This window comes from Rhynchophorus ferrugineus, unplaced genomic scaffold (assembly GCF_030347505.1).
Source record: "Rhynchophorus ferrugineus isolate W39M unplaced genomic scaffold, kcgeb_rfMv2 rfM1, whole genome shotgun sequence".
Lineage (NCBI taxonomy): Eukaryota > Metazoa > Arthropoda > Insecta > Coleoptera > Curculionidae > Rhynchophorus > Rhynchophorus ferrugineus.
Genome location: NW_027472580.1, coordinates 30,515,706 through 30,533,626, shown reverse-complemented (window position 1 = coordinate 30,533,626; position 17,921 = coordinate 30,515,706). Strand labels below are relative to the sequence as shown.

Here is a 17,921-nt window from a genome sequence, read left to right as displayed (position 1 = left end):
GTTAACAGCTCCATTCAGTTAAATCAGCTCGTAATACACTACACATATATACAAAGCTTTCTGGTGATGAACGTTCCAACTACTACACTAAGCCATAACTTCTACTCTTTAAAATGTCGAAGTAGATGTATTTTTTATTGCTAGTTACAATTGGGCACATAAAACTTCATTTTTGACTGTCAAGCAACGTAACCGCTATGTTAAAACCGTTCAAAATAGTATTTTCAGTCATATCGTATGGCAGTAATTTTTCTTCATTTTGAATCTTCCCTTTGAAAGTGAAAATCTACCAGGTTATATGAATCTTCTTTGAGAGTTCGAACTCGGTTTTCTTCCATCAAATTTTGACAATAATTAACTACAAATTAATCATGCATTTTTGTTCAAAATGATGTATTAATTATTACATAGACAAAACAATTAATACATTTGGATATGAATTTGGAACAGTATACCAACAGTATGCCAACAGTCTTCTCTAATACGCAATCTTCTCATTGCTTATATCATAGAAATAACGCCCAATGAATTAATACTAAAGAACAGAGTTATAACGAAACTGTAGATGTGGAATGAGCGATATCAAGAACTATGTATTTACTCGAACTACACTCGAAGAAGGTAGTAACAGTTCTAATCTTGAAAAAGACAGTTATAAAAAAAAACCATAATTTTGAATGGTCTCACTTTCTATTAACTTTGTAAACTAAATATGCTCTACGAAGTTGTTAATTATTTTAAGTCTCTAATATTTAATCTTATCCATCTTATAATAGTTTATCCAATTCCATTATATCCATCATATATAGTGAATTCCAAATGACACGGGAAACGTCGCAATATTGCCGCTGCTGCTCTGGGTTTTAGTACATTTAGGCTCTGATATATAACAAAATTTTAATATAAATAAAATAACTGAATAAATATTAAATATGCTTTATTTTAACATTATAATAGTACATCAAATACATTTATTATCGAAGAACTTAAAACTACAGCTAATATTACAGGCAAGTAATTTATAGTTTAGAGTTGTTTTATTATATATACATAAAGCTTTTTTGCACACTAGTATCGGCAGGGTTCTAGACACGTTTTTGTATGTAGTGGTATGGTGAAGGCCTAATCCACTTAATTAACAATTGTATATCCGAGTAATGTATTTTACTTTCATTAGAAAGCATACTTATAGTTTACGCTTAGTTCTTGTTTCTTTCGATGCAATGTATCCTTGTAAAGTTATTATGATATTACTATATTTCTCTTTAGTTTGTCCTGTTACTATCGTATACATCTTTCTTGATAAAACTACTTTTAATCACTGCATTCCCCTTATTGCATTTGCCATATCCGCAAAACAGTTAACATAACATTCAGTAATCTGATCTACTACGTATCTTTTCTCAGGCCTAATTCTAAAAAAGTATTGTGCATTGTACTTAATAATAACTGACAGTTCCTCCAAGTTCTTTAAAAGCTGATTTTCAAACTACTGCAAAGACAAGTTATGGTTCATTTCTTTATGGTAGTCACCCTTGGACTTAGAGAAACACTAATTCTGCGTCAGGAATAAAACCATTCCTGTTTCCAGCATGAAGAACTATAATGTTTGCAATGAATAAATGTTATGACTAACAAAACCTAATCGATAGTTATTCCATAGTTTACCTTTTTCCATGAACTTTTGTTGTCTTTATACTATATTTATTATCATCTTGCAATGAACAACCCAATGTACCTTTCTGAAATATTCATGGCTCTTTTAAATTTATACATTGATATAATTCTTCATTAATTTTGTTGTATTTTTTAAAAAATTGTATTCTTTTGAAAGCAATTTCTGGAAGTTCCATTAAACCCCTTCGTGGGTTATCTTTACACCACTTAAATTCTATATTATCCAACAATATATGAACGTGTGTTCTACATTTCTCAAATTGCTGTTTATCTTTTTGATCTTTGTGGGCACTTTCCAGACTAACAATTGTATTTGGAATAATTGTATTAAATTATATTTCGATTAATTTCGATTGTACAATTCGTATATTTGATCTCTGAAACACTAAGATAGGTCTTGATTTGTCACCTGTTTCATAACATAAATACGGTTTCTTTTTGACGAATTTATGGTTATATTGTTTTTTATTTTTTGAGATATTTTAGTGACCGTGTCCGTACTAATATTTTCAATAAAACCACGGCGATTTCAAATTTATTAAAACAAAGCGTTAAAACAACGTTTGCCGGTTTATAACCCGTAATTATATTATTTTGAAGAATTTTCATAAGTTTGGCAAACGGACATTTCTTGCAGGCTCATTACGTTACATGTTCAAACATCTCTAACAGCATTCTATCTCCTTTTAAATATAACAAAATAACAAGGATAATATTGTCTGACTGTAAAAAAACGAATTTAAAACTTAGATTTGATTTCCCAAAGGCTAGATTATTTTATATTTTATCTAGACGTATCTTTTATATGTCTGCTTGCCTGCTACAGTCAACCGAACTTCTAGATTCTTCATTACAAATACAGTATCTAATAACAAATTACTACATAAATTTAACGTCTTAATAATAATTGTAAGCGTATACCTAAGGTTCAACAAGTAAAGCTTTATATTTCTGTTGTTAAAATATAGGTAAGTAAAGGCGAAAATAATAGCACAACTCAATACCAATCCCTCTATCCTATTTAAATATATGAGACCGATATTCGATTAAGCTTTCAGTATAAATTTCAGCATGAAAGGTCTGTGTATTTAAAATAAAGCTTAATTAAATGTAAACATTTCAATTAAAATTGTTTATTTAAGTTCTCGTAAATATTATCAACATTTAATGAAAATGAAAATTACATTTTGCGATTCATGAAAAATTAATTGCATGCTATATAATACCACTAAAGCAACCTCTTTTATTTTAGATATAGATGCACTACTCGGGGCATCCTTTCAGCAAGAATTGTCCACTGAAATTGGGATTGATGTAGCTCTTGTCGAGCTAGAAGATCTCAAATCAGGTAATAATTATAGTATTTTTATTTTCGGTATAAGAAAACATTAGACCAATATGGTTTAGGTTAAAAAATTTTAGGCAAAAATATTAATGTAACAGTTCAGTATAACTTTTAACCAATTATAAAAGTTCACAAATTCGGGTCAGCTTTTGGACTGGAGCAGATGAGAATGATTCTTAATGGTTTTTGATACCCTCAACACGGATCTTCAATACGTGTGCCTGATTCTGGTTTTCGAGTTCACGCATGATAGCCGCACAGTGCTCTTATAACGGCTCCCGTCTAAAAACCGCGCGTTAAACGTTATTTGGACCTTATTTTTATCGTATAATTATACCTCCGAACGTCTTAAAATGCAGAGACAATGTTGCAAAATCGATTCAAATTATATTTGTTTTGTTTATCGATGTCGTATGCTAGGTAAACATAGAAAAATCATAACAAATCATAGATGGGTATTTCCACTACTACTCCGGTACCGAAAAGAGAACAAAGACCACTTGATGAAAATGAATACATCTCATTTTCTGTGATGTTACGGAGAGAACAGAAAAATCATGTACATAACGACTATTTTCCCGATGGATGTCTTCAGTATAAATGCAAAAAATAGCGTATTATAAATATCCTGACGTATGGTTAATATCCAAGCCAATTCCAAGTATGGACGACATAAGAACTTCGTGTTCATCACCGACGGGTAAAGCGATTTCGGAATAATATAAGAATATTAGTAGGATTTGATATTCGTAAACTTATCGCTGGCTTAAAGTTTATAAAATGTTTAACGCCTGATGTAGCAGCGAAATGGGCATCATTTCAAAGTGTTGTTCACGACTATCTCGGTAACCATTAATCTATTATAACTACACAATCGACAGTTTTATTGCAAAATTACCACAAATAATGAATTAAATAATGAATTTATTGAATATTTCGAAAATTAAGGCTAATTATAAAAAGTTGAACTATATATACTTGTATTATTAACTCATAGCTAATATATCTGTTGATGCAGAATAATTGTGTTATCCCATCTTTTATTTTAAAATTATTCCAATAAGCAGAAAAATATTAACTACATCTACAATTAAAATGAATGTGAATCAGACAAGCGATTCATTGTTATTTGATAAAATTATCATCCTATTATAACTACATTTATTAATTTGATTATAAGTATATAATATAATGACAATTATAATTAAATATTATAATGACTATTATAACCAAGTTTATTTTACGTATTACAAAGATTATTAAATCCGATCAAAGAGATCTGCAGCTTTTAGAATCTATTTTGAGAAATGTGAAACTTAATTTAAATCCAACTGTTGACCCAGCTTATGAAAATACAATCTATTTATAATCCGAAACAATATCGGTTCCATAGACATTCAAATAAATAAAATCTCTAAGTAACAAGTATTTTCAATTACTTTTATCAACCACAAGGATTTTTAATCTTGTGTGATAGAAATATGTTTCCTCAAACGCCAACAGAAATTTTCAAATCGTTAATCCGGTCCGAAATTCCATTTCTCCATTCGAAAAGCCTCCGAATGGCAACCGAATTACCTAAGAAAGCACCGACCGGCCTTTATCGCGATTCCAATAAAACGAAATGATTTTACAGCCGCCGCAAAAGCCGCTTCAATCGTATCCGAACTGCTGATCGACTGCGACTCGGCTGTCCAAGCCGGAAACGTCTTGCAAGAGGAACTGCAGGAAATCTCCAGACAGTTGAAAGTCCTGCAACAACAGTGCGGCCCCAAAGATAGACCGCTGTGCAACACCGTTCAGTTTTTCAGTTTCGATTTATCGCTGCCAATGAAAAACGTAAGTCGACTTTATGTCCCTTGTCGTGTTACTGGTTTGAGACGTTATTGGAATTTACTTTAAACGAATATCACTCCAAAAGAAGTAATATAATAGGCATGATTACTGTAATAAAGATTCACAAAAATATTGATTTACTCTAATAGTATATGATAGACGGATTCTCAAAGCAAGGTTTATTTTTAAATTAAAATTTTAATTGAAATTATAAATTATGTTATAAAATATATAAATTGTATTAACATTTTAATTTAAAATTTCAGTAGAAACAAAAACACAAAATCTTAAAATTCGCCATATTAAGTCAAATACTAATCAGCATCGTTGACGTCATTTTACGCTTCCTAACCATAATTTCCGCTCTCCAACTTCTGAAGTTGTTGACGTGCTTCTTGATTCATTTATCTTATATCTCTCAGTAAGAAAATTCGGTTTTATTCTACCAACGGATAGAAAAGTTAAATAAAAAAATTGGACTGGAATTTATCAAGATCAATACACTAAATTTGCCCAAAATCTATTCGCAGATTGTGCACTGTATGATAGAAATAACACTTTTACAAAATGCTGGAACTCTTATAGAATAGAAATGTGTGAGAACTCCAGACACGCTAGCTATGATATTTGGTAAAATATTAAAGACCACCCAATGATAAATATATAATCGCCAATTGGGAATTTTAAGAGTAGTATTATTCAAATCGTGTATCCTATATTTACCTTGCCTACCTAAAGATGATAAAACCACTGAGCAATTGCACGTTGATAATTTTCACATACACATGCAAATTCACTTGACAGGGCTACCGAATTTTTTATTTTACATAATTAATACTAACACAAGGCGATTTAAATTATACACATTTGCCATATTTGTCATATGTATGTCAGGTTGTAAAAACTTTAGTTAACTATGTATAATTCCTTTAATCTGGTGAAGTATAGCTCATCAAATTATTTTATATACAAGAAAAAAGACTAATCTAATTATGACGAGATTTTACTGACACTTGTTGGACTTCACAGCAATAAATTACTGATATTCAAACTACGTTGCCTAATTAGCGCATTCCAAAATTTAACCACATTTATGTTCTTCTGTCTTAGAACGAAAATTGATTTTGCTGATGTATAATTAAATTAGTAAACTTAACAGCATCGATACGTATTACAATACATAAAAATATTTTAAACATAAAATTATTTCAATAATGTACCAATAAGACATGTGCCTATAAACTATTCTCTGCGACCAGAATAACTACGTCATACATAGATTTGGAGCTTTTGCTGGGCCTCATATGAAAATGTAATGATCAAGCATTGTGGACAAATAGTTTGCCTTTGAACCTAGTGAACTTAAATTAGAATAGCACAAAATACAAGAAACGCCTATACTCTGGTACTACGTGCTAAAATATGCCTAGGCGTACTATATATGGTTTTATATGAGATTATTTTGCATTATTTGTACACTACGGTAAGAGTAAGTATTATGAAGGGTACAAAATTACAACTCTATCTCTATATATCTACTTTCAATTATATGCCAAAACCTATGTTTTTTTTAAATTAATTACGACTTACTTTAGATAAGCTTAGTACAATCTAAATTTAAAAATCAATATATTATTACACTTCTGTTGTACTTGGCTTGATGTTATAGTGCAACCACATATTTGGAACCCATAAGTCCTAATCAAGGTTCTAATACATAGACGCAGTTTAATGTAACAACAATTTTAAAAACACACGTTTTCTATTAGCGTGATAACATTCCAAAAGTAAATTTGTAGACAATGGGATAAGAGTAGGCCGTAAATACAACAGCTTTTTTGTTACGCTTTATTCGTTAATCAATAATCCATTTATTTCTCGAGTAACGTTAACCATATCTGAAAACTATACATATTTTCTTCCCCATACCACCAGAAAAGGTTTTTCTAAGAAAATATATTTCATAAGAAAATAGAAAGATACTGTTAGTAAGAAAAACTGTATTATAATTATTAAAAAATAACAAAATTATATAAAAATAATATCCATCATTTATATCTATATAAATATATAAGATTTTGTTATATCATAATCGTTATTTTATGCAAGTAGAATATACAGAAAGCCTTGAATAATATATTTGTGTTATAACGTTACGCATACCATATATTAACCCAATTTCGAAAAAACTGTAACTAAAGTTTTATTATCATAATATAATACAAATATTTTAGCAATTCCTTTTTTATATATTAATTTTTTTTTAAGTATGAATACTTTTTCGCTATACATTTTTCGCCAGCCCGGTCGTTCAAACTTAGTTCCGTAGTAATAATAGAAAGCAACCAAAGAACAGATTTCGTTGAACCGACGAAGTAAATATGTTTTCTTATGATGGTCTTTTTACCAAATGCTGATATTTCCTTAAAAAAAAATAATTCGCAATTTTAATATGTCATCTTTGGAATATGGTAGCTGAAAAGCGAAAAAATACAAAAAATAGACAACAAAATAGAACATCTGAAAATAAATATAGGTTAAACAATATAAAACAAAGATTAAAAGAGGAAACATTGGAAAACTAAAACGAATAAATAATAATTTACGTGATCTATCAAATGACAAGGAAACACACCTCTCAGTCTGAATCTTACCAGTCTCCACTGAGTCTCAGTCAAATAGGACGCATACTCAAGAGAACCAAACCGTGTGATCGTGTATAGTTTGTAATGAAGTTTGAAGCCACTATAAAGACCAATGGTATGTTACTTGGGAATGACAAGTAATAATATATTAATAAATAAAAAATTATAAGATAATAACTGCAGTTTCATTTGGATTTATTATTATATTATTTGTTTTAGAGGCAATAATTGGTGTTGTCAAATAGCATAAGAAATATAAACAGCAACCCTCGTATTACTAAGATCATACATTATATAAAACATATTAAATTGATTTAAGGCGATTAAAATATAAATAACAAAATGTTGTTTACCAGCATTTTTATTGTTTTTATTTTTTTATTGTTTTTTTTTTTGAAAAATACACAGACTCTCTGAGAAAAGGCCAGAATACTCCGAAAAATGGACGGGCTACTGATTAATTTATAAAACGTAGCATAAAAGCAAAGCATTGTTGCGTTTACGACCTTTTTTTGTTATATCGTGTACAAATTTACTATCTGAATTATAGCGGCAGAAAAAAAAACAAGATGTATAATGTATGTTGGACCGGAGCCAATGGTGATCTGTAACACGTGGTTACATTAGTAATTATTTCTTTTTTATTAGCATTGTGTGCTTTTTATTATCTCTGTGTTTTTCTATACCGCTACTGATTTTGCCCGGTACATAATTAAGTTAATAAAAATGCCACAAAGAGCACGCAATGACTCATTTAATTATTTTTGAGATAAAACATAAACATAATTAATTAGTAATATAAGTAGTATAGTAAATTAGTCACTAAGTTCATTACATTCATACAATTTCTGGACAGTACTAGCATCCACATGATAAGAATCATAATGTATGTTGTTTTAAACTATAGTAATATAGTATTATGGATAAAGCACTAGAATATCTATTACTACGATAAGAGAGCTTACTTTTAAGTAATATAAATAATGTATCACGCGTTTTTCCAAGCAAAATTAAAAATAAAACCCTTCCAATTGTGATTTTTAACGATTTAAAAAAGATTATTTACTTCCGTATTCATACTTCAGTTAATAAATCATCTGAATCAATGAGATGGCAAAAGGATTAAATATAAATCGTTCCTGAAATAACCACTGAAATATTAGAGGGAAATTAAAAGTACAGTATGAATTAATTCTGTATCAGCTAAAGACTAAACTGTAAAAACTAAAAGATATCTTGAGCATAAAATAGTGCTGCAATAATGATTATCATCATGTAATTTGTAAGAAACCCATGGAGGGTCGTTAAAAACGAACTTAGTATTTTGTGCTTTTTATTATCTCCGTGTTTTTCTATACCGCTACTGATTTTGCTCGGTACATAATTAAGTTAATAAAAATATCACAAAGAGCACACAAGGACTCATTTAATTATATTTGAGATAAAACATAAACATAATTAATTACTAATGGAAATAGTATAGTAAATTAGTCACTAAGTTCATTACGTTCATACGATTTATGGATAGTACTAGCATCCACATGATAAGACCCAAAATGTATGTTGTTTTAAACTATATTAATATAGTAATATGGACACTGCACTAGAACATCGACTACTACGGTAGGAGAGCTTACGTTTAAGTAATATAAATAATGTATTACGCGTTTTCCCACGCAAAATTAAAAACAAAACCTTTCCTATTATGATTTTTAAAGATTTAAAAAAGATTATTTACTTCCGTATTTATCAGTGAATAAATCGTCTGAATCAATGAGATGGCAAAAGGATTAAATATAAATCATTCCTCAAATAACCACTGAAATATTAGAGGGGAATTAGAAGAACAATATGAATTAATTCTGAATCAGTTAAAACCTAAACCGTAAAAACTAAAAAATATCTTGAGCATCAAATGGTGCTGTAATAATGATGATCATCATGTCATTTGTAAGAAATCTATGGAGGGTCTCTAAAAACGAACTTAGTATTTTGTGCTTTTTATTATCTCTGTATTTTTCTATACCGCTACTGATTTTGCTCGGTACATTATTAAGTTAATAAAAATGTCGCAAAGAGCACGCAATTACTCATTTAATTATTTTTGAGATAAAACATAAACATAATTAATTACTAATGGAAATAGTATAGTAAATTAGTCACTAAGTTCATTACGTTCATACGATTTATGGATAGTACTAGCATCCACATGATAAGACCCAAAATGTATGTTGTTTTAAACTATATTAATATAGTAATATGGACACTGCACTAGAACATCTACTACTACGGTAGGAGAGCTTACGTTTAAGTAATATAAATAATGTATTACGCGTTTTCCCACGCAAAATTAAAAACAAAACCTTTCCTATTATGATTTTTAAAGATTTAAAGAAGATTATTTACTTCCGTATTTATCAGTGAATAAATCGTCTGAATCAATGAGATGGCAAAAGGATTAAATATAAATCCTTCCTCAAATAACCACTGAAATATTAGAGGGGAATTAGAAGAACAATATGAATTAATTCTGAATCAGTTAAAACCTAAACCGTAAAAACTAAAAAATATCTTGAGCATCAAATGGTGCTGTAATAATGATGATCATCATGTCATTTGTAAGAAATCTATGGAGGGTCTCTAAAAACGAACTTAGTATTTTGTGCTTTTTATTATCTCTGTATTTTTCTATACCGCTACTGATTTTGCTCGGTACATTATTAAGTTAATAAAAATGTCGCAAAGAGCACGCAATGACTCATTTAATTATTTTTGAGATAAAACATAAACATAATTAATTACTAATGGAAATAGTATAGTAAATTAGTCACTAAGTTCATTACGTTCATACGATTTATGGATAGTACTAGCATCCACATGATAAGACCCAAAATGTATGTTGTTTTAAACTATATTAATATAGTAATATGGACACTGCACTAGAACATCTACTACTACGGTAGGAGAGCTTACGTTTAAGTAATATAAATAATGTATTACGCGTTTTCCCACGCAAAATTAAAAACAAAACCTTTCCTATTATGATTTTTAAAGATTTAAAGAAGATTATTTACTTCCGTATTTATCAGTGAATAAATCGTCTGAATCAATGAGATGGCAAAAGGATTAAATATAAATCATCCCTCAAATAACCACTGAAATATTAGAGGGAAATTAGAAGAACAATATGAATTAATTCTGAATCAGTTAAAACCTAAACCGTAAAAACTAAAAAATATCTTGAGCATCAAATGGTGCTGTAATAATGATGATCATCATGTCATTTGTAAGAAATCTATGGAGGGTCTCTAAAAACGAACTTAGTATTTTGTGCTTTTTATTATCTCTGTATTTTTCTATACCGCTACTGATTTTGCTCGGTACATTATTAAGTTAACAAAAATGTCGCAAAGAGCACGCAATTACTCATTTAATTATTTTTGAGATAAAACATAAACATAATTAATTACTAATGGAAATAGTATAGTAAATTAGTCACTAAGTTCATTACGTTCATACGATTTATGGATAGTACTAGCATCCACATGATAAGACCCAAAATGTATGTTGTTTTAAACTATATTAATATAGTAATATGGACACTGCACTAGAACATCTACTACTACGGTAGGAGAGCTTACGTTTAAGCAATATAAATAATGTATTACGCGTTTTCCCACGCAAAATTAAAAACAAAACCTTTCCTATTATGATTTTTAAAGATTTAAAGAAGATTATTTACTTCCGTATTTATCAGTGAATAAATCGTCTGAATCAATGAGATGGCAAAAGGATTAAATATAAATCATCCCTCAAATAACCACTGAAATATTAGAGGGAAATTAGAAGAACAATATGAATTAATTCTGAATCAGTTAAAACCTAAACCGTAAAAACTAAAAAATATCTTGAGCATCAAATGGTGCTGTAATAATGATGATCATCATGTCATTTGTAAGAAATCTATGGAGGGTCTCTAAAAACGAACTTAGTATTTTGTGCTTTTTATTATCTCTGTATTTTTCTATACCGCTACTGATTTTGCTCGGTACATTATTAAGTTAACAAAAATGTCGCAAAGAGCACGCAATTACTCATTTAATTATTTTTGAGATAAAACATAAACATAATTAATTACTAATGGAAATAGTATAGTAAATTAGTCACTAAGTTCATTACGTTCATACGATTTATGGATAGTACTAGCATCCACATGATAAGACCCAAAATGTATGTTGTTTTAAACTATATTAATATAGTAATATGGACACTGCACTAGAACATCTACTACTACGGTAGGAGAGCTTACGTTTAAGCAATATAAATAATGTATTACGCGTTTTCCCACGCAAAATTAAAAACAAAACCTTTCCTATTATGATTTTTAAAGATTTAAAAAAGATTATTTACTTCCGTATTTATCAGTGAATAAATCGTCTGAATCAATGAGATGGCAAAAGGATTAAATATAAATCATTCCTCAAATAACCACTGAAATATTAGAGGGAAATTAGAAGAACAATATGAATTAATTCTGAATCAGTTAAAACCTAAATCGTAAAAACTAAAAAATATCTTGAGCATCAAATGGTGCTGTAATAATGATGATCATCATGTCATTTGTAAGAAATCTATGGAGGGTCTCTAAAAACGAACTTAGTATTTTGTGCTTTTTATTATCTCTGTATTTTTCTATACCGCTACTGATTTTGCTCGGTACATTATTAAGTTAATAAAAATGTCGCAAAGAGCACGCAATTACTCATTTAATTATTTTTGAGATAAAACATAAACATAATTAATTACTAATGGAAATAGTATAGTAAATTAGTCACTAAGTTCATTACGTTCATACGATTTATGGATAGTACTAGCATCCACATGATAAGACCCAAAATGTATGTTGTTTTAAACAACATACATTTTAGTAATATAGTATTATAGACTCTGCACTAGAACATTTATTACTACGGTAAGAGAGCTTACTATTAAGTAATATAAATAATATACCATGCGTTTTTTCACGCAAAATTAAAAATAAAACCCTTCCTATTGTGATTTTTAAGGATTTAAAAAGGATTATTTGCTTCCGTATTTATCAGTGAATAAATCACCTGAATTAATGAGATGGAAAAGGGATTAAATATAAATCGTTCCTCAAATTACCACTGAAATATTAGAGGGAAATTAGAAGAACAATATGAATTAATTCTGTATCAGTTAAAAACTAAACTGTAAAAACTAAAAAATATCTTGAGCATCAAATGGTGTCAAAGTGTGTCACAAAGGGCACGCAATGACTCATTTAATTATTTTTGAGATAAAACATAAATATAATTAATTACTAATGGAAATAGTATAGTAAATTAGTCACTAAGTTCATTACGTTCATACGATTTATGGATAGTACTAGCATCCACATGATAAGACCCAAAATGTATGTTGTTATAAACTATAGTAATATAGTATTATGGACTCTGCACTAGAACATCTATTACTACGGTAAGAGAGCTTACGATTAAGTAATATAAATAATGTATCACGCGTTTTTCCACGCAAAATTAAAAATAAAACCCTTCTTATTGTGATTTTTAAGGATTTAAAAAGGATTATTTACTTCCGTATTTATCAGTGAATAAATCACCTGAATTAATGAGATGGATAAATCCTTCCTCAAATAACCACTGAAATATTAGAGGGGAATTAGAAGAACAATATGAATTAATTCTGTATCAGTTAAAAACTACACTGTAAAAACTAAAAAATATCCTGCGCATCAAATGGTGCTGCAATAATGATGATCATCATGTCATTTGTAAGAAATGGAGGATCGTTAAAAACGAACTTCACTCCATAATAACTATATTTTGATAAGACATACGCCATGCGGCTTTAAAATTTTGGAAAAATCCTTGAACATATTTGTATTATATTCATCTACATGTTGAAAACAATTACAGATTGTAGTTCCAGTGTCTCAACACCATTTAAATATTCATGAAGATTAAATTAAAAAGAGGAGAATATAAAGTACACTACGTGTTTACCAAAGGTTCAATTATTTTAGCACAATCATTATTACACATTAGATACATATCTGCCAAAATATATAACAATTTTTGAAATTGTGTTATTGAAAAATTATCCTTCTTTTTCCTTACATACGATAATTGGACTTTCATAGCAATTTTCTTGTCTATGAAATGGCGTCACACAGATCTCTGGTATATTCCAATGACTTGCAATACACTTTTAAATATTATTGGTTATTTAAAGTTATAATAAATTATCCACGCAAATATAATAGACACAACTACATTTTAAGTTACCACTTTAGCACAATTCCACCTATTTAATTCAATCAAGAGACCGCCAAAATTTTCCATAATGTAATGCAAGGGAAACGCTTAGTAATATTAATATATCGTAACATTTCTGATTCGTGATTTAATATGGTAACTTTTTAAAGCGTGTGCTTTATTGCTCTTAGAATGTTAATGATCAAACATAACTCAATATTTCTTTATTCTTAGTTACATTAATCAAGCCCCCTGCAATACTGATAAAACAAATAATTGTTTATTTAAAAAGCTACGTTTTATCATTAAAATTAAATCTAAACTCAATAGAGGGATAAAGTAGAATATATTATTATATATACTATTATCGCTGAAGCTTTATTAAACCACCATATAACAAAGGCATTGATTTGATATTTTCAGTTGACGCAGAACGATAGAATCCTACAACTAGGCCGATTCAATACGGAGAAATCCCTCAATACAAGCATCGAGACCGGTCGTAAAACCTTTCTCGCCATTCCGGATCAAATTGCCTTGGAGCTGACACCATACGTAACAGGTAAAAAAATAGGTTTTTTTTGGGAAAAGATTTATATCTAAGAATGTGGGATTCTTTAGATAAATTTCATTCGGTAGCATTAAAATCAATAATTATATATATGAACCATTAATCGGATGGTAATGGTATACAGGGAATAGACAAAATAACATGATTACCGTGCAATATAGTATATCCTGTTGCATCTTGACAACATTGCTTCTGTGTAAATGATGTAGTTGTTGTAGTTCAATTGAAAAGTCCCCGCCCTGCCCCATAGTAAAACACATTTTTTTGCAAAAATAATTTATTTTATTCAACATAATTCCCCTCATGGGTGATAAACTGATTATAGCAACCCTTCAACTTTTCGATACCATTTTTGTAGTACGATTTGCCCTTTGTTTCAAAATAGGCCTCACTGTTGCCGATCACCTCTTCGTTCGACGAAATTTCTTCCCAGCGAGCATTCTTTTGAGATCTGAGAACAGGAAATAGTCGCTGGGGGCTAGATCTGGAGAATACAATGGAGGAGGATTGAGTTCGAAGCCCAATTCATGGATTTTTGCCATCGTTTCCACTGACTTGTGACACAGTACATTGTCTTGGTGAAGCATCACTTTCTTTTCCTTCAAATGCGACCGTTTTTCGGCGATGTCGTTCTTCAAGTGATCCAATAATGCTATGTAATAGTCGCTGTTAATGGTCCTTCCTTTTTCAAGGTATTCAATGAAAATTATTCCATGTGCATCCAGAATACAGACGCCATAACCTTACCAGCAGACTGTTGCGCTTTCTCACGCTTTGGGGCGGGTTCATCGCGTGCAGTCTACTCGGATGACTTTTGATTGGACTTCGGAGTGAAATGATGGAGCCATGTTTCATCCATTGTCACATATCGATGCAAAAATTCGGGTTTATTACGCTTGATCATCTTCAAACACTGCTTCGAATCATCAACTCGTCTTTGCTTTTGGTCAAAACTGAGCTCGCGCGGCACCCACTTTGCTCACAGCTTTCTCATACCCAAGTATTCGTTAATGATATCATGTACACGTTCAGTTGATATCTTTAGAGTGTCTGTTATTTCATTCACTTTCAATTTACAGTTCAATTATGGTCTAAACTTAGCATACCAATCATTGATTGTTGATTTTCCGGGGGTGGTGTTCGGGAATTCGTCATCAAGTCAAGTTTTTGCTTCAACTGTATTTTTCCCTTCAAAAAGCAATATTTTATCAGCACGCGAAATTCCTCTTCATCCATTTTTTTCACAGTAACAAAAGTTGTTTCACTCAAAATGCTATAAATGACAAACTAATGATCCGAAAACTGTTAAATTTATACACACATCTTTTGAGGTTTGGGGCTAAATAAAAAACATATGGATTTAATTCTAGTAGCGCCATCTATATGTCGGGGACTGTTCAATTGACCTGTTAAAACTATCTAACCGCTTAAATAAATAAGAACAGAGATCAAAATAAGTGATATTATAACACTTACGCAATTAATTGCACAATAAATGAAGTAAATAAGCGTGCGAAATCTTAATATCGAGGTGGTCGGATGATTCTTCCGAAAAATATAACGAATACATACCTAAGCAACCAATTTTCAATGACATGTGTCTTCTAATGCCAAGTAATCTTGACAAAATACGATGATAATGGTGGGCAATAATAATGATAGAATAATCAGGATGGTTAGCAACAATCTTAGCCCACAGTAGTCAATACCATTGACGCACAATTTTGATAAAACAGACAATAACGGTAACTGATAGCAATGGATAAACTATGCTAGGATGAAGTATGACATGTGCTCAAGGTACGAAGGAAAAGTAACGGATAACGTACCAGCTCAAGTCCTAACACTAACAATAATGTACGTGCAATGAGATCAAGGTAGGCAACGCGCGAGATCTTTGACACTATGATGAATATCTAATGCGTACAAAGGAAAAAGTCAAAGGCCACATGCTAGAAACCCTGCCACCAAAAGCTTCAAGGTATCCAGATATCAGAACTACACATCAGTAACTGTGGTCACTTTGACGTTAGTTTCTGGTTTATAAAATAGTTATTATTTATATTTACAGTGCAAGCATAAAACAATTATCTTTGATTTACTATAATTTAAAAATAATGGAGAATATACGACGATTCCAAGAAATAATAAAATATTGAGAAATAAAAGAGTAAAATAAAATAACGATAAATGGATAAATAAATAAGTAGGACAATGAATGAAGAATAACAAATAAATAATAATAAATGCAAAATAATGAGTAGAACTTAATAAAAACAGATTTGATAAATAAGATAGGGGAATTTAAAATACAAAAACGGCACAAAACAGAGTAAAATAAACTGAATACGAAAAAGGTAGTGACCATGAGCGTCGTTTCTTCAGAAATGACCTCTTATGAAGTTCCTTGTATCGCTCCTTGGATATGTTAAGATAACAAATCTGGCAAATACAGCCCTCCAAGAAACATCAACAATATTTCCATGCGAAATAATTATTTACATTGCTGAGTATTGGCGGAGGCGAAACATTCTACAATTAAATAGAAGCGGCAATCCAACATAGTTTTCTTATATTAACGTTCAAACCTTTTTTAAGAACATAAGCGACCCAAAATTAAAAGGTGTAAAATATCGAACTACCAGAGGGAATTCCAAGTCCCATAAAAAAAACGGTTTATGATTACCTTGAATGGTACATGTCTTTGCGTTTTACGAAAAAATTTTCGAGAAGATATAAATAAATAACACTCGCTTTTACAATATTACGACTCGTATGTTCTACTTAGTTTACATGCCAAGTCTTGCAAGTTGCATATCCTTATATTATACGATTTGCTCTGCTATGGTTGAATATATAAAAACAAAATAAATTATTTACGAGCGACACTATTTACTATAAACACAGCATACAGAAAACATGAGGAAACATCATCGTCGAAGAGAAATAGTGGGCAAGTTAACTGACAATTACCGATGAACATTAACATTAACAATGATTGTGACCAGATAACATAAAACTATAGCAGCAAAATTGATAGCCGAATGCAACATTAACTTGAGTTTTGTTTACTTACTTGTTTATACAAAGACAGTGCAGCGTACCGGTTAACACTACCATAAAGCCAACATTCATGTAATAAAAGGATGCGATTGGAAAACCCTTCCATGTGGTACAACGATCATAAACCAAAGTAAGGAAAACCTTAAGAGGGAGTATCAGAATGTCTTCGCTGGCCAGCACAATTGCCAGACCTCAACATAATTGAACCCCTTACGGTATCAGAGAGTATCAGAGGTAGAACAGAATAAGTAGACTTCCATCTGCAACATTACTGAAGTAATTGGCGGATGTTTCCTTACAACAATTGTACAATATTCCGTTAGCATAATGACCAACTTAGAGGCAATCCCAAAAGTCATCCAGTCTTACCCAGCCCGGTTACCGGCGTGACTGGGATGATTTTTACAATTAGAAAGCTATAGAGATATTTTCTTATTTCCCTTAATGGTTAAACAACCCATCCAGTAGGTGATAAATATTCCATA

At 30.4% G+C, this 17,921-nt stretch overlaps 1 protein-coding gene across 9 annotated transcripts in view; it reads left to right on the top strand.

Moving 5' to 3' along the window:
* The window catches only part of prom (prominin), a 121,972-nt gene that overhangs the window by 36,353 nt on the left and 67,698 nt on the right, over window positions 1–17,921 (top strand). For all 9 annotated transcript variants that reach the window (XR_013008494.1, XR_013008493.1, XR_013008492.1 and 6 more), the window contains exons 7-9: window positions 2,930–3,025; window positions 4,659–4,861; window positions 14,226–14,364. Coding sequence is in view for 6 of the 9 variants with exons in the window: in XM_076419319.1 (XP_076275434.1) it covers window positions 2,930–3,025; window positions 4,659–4,861; window positions 14,226–14,364 (438 nt within the window). In the remaining 3 variants the exon portion in view is untranslated. The remainder of the gene's footprint in view (window positions 1–2,929; window positions 3,026–4,658; window positions 4,862–14,225; window positions 14,365–17,921) is intronic.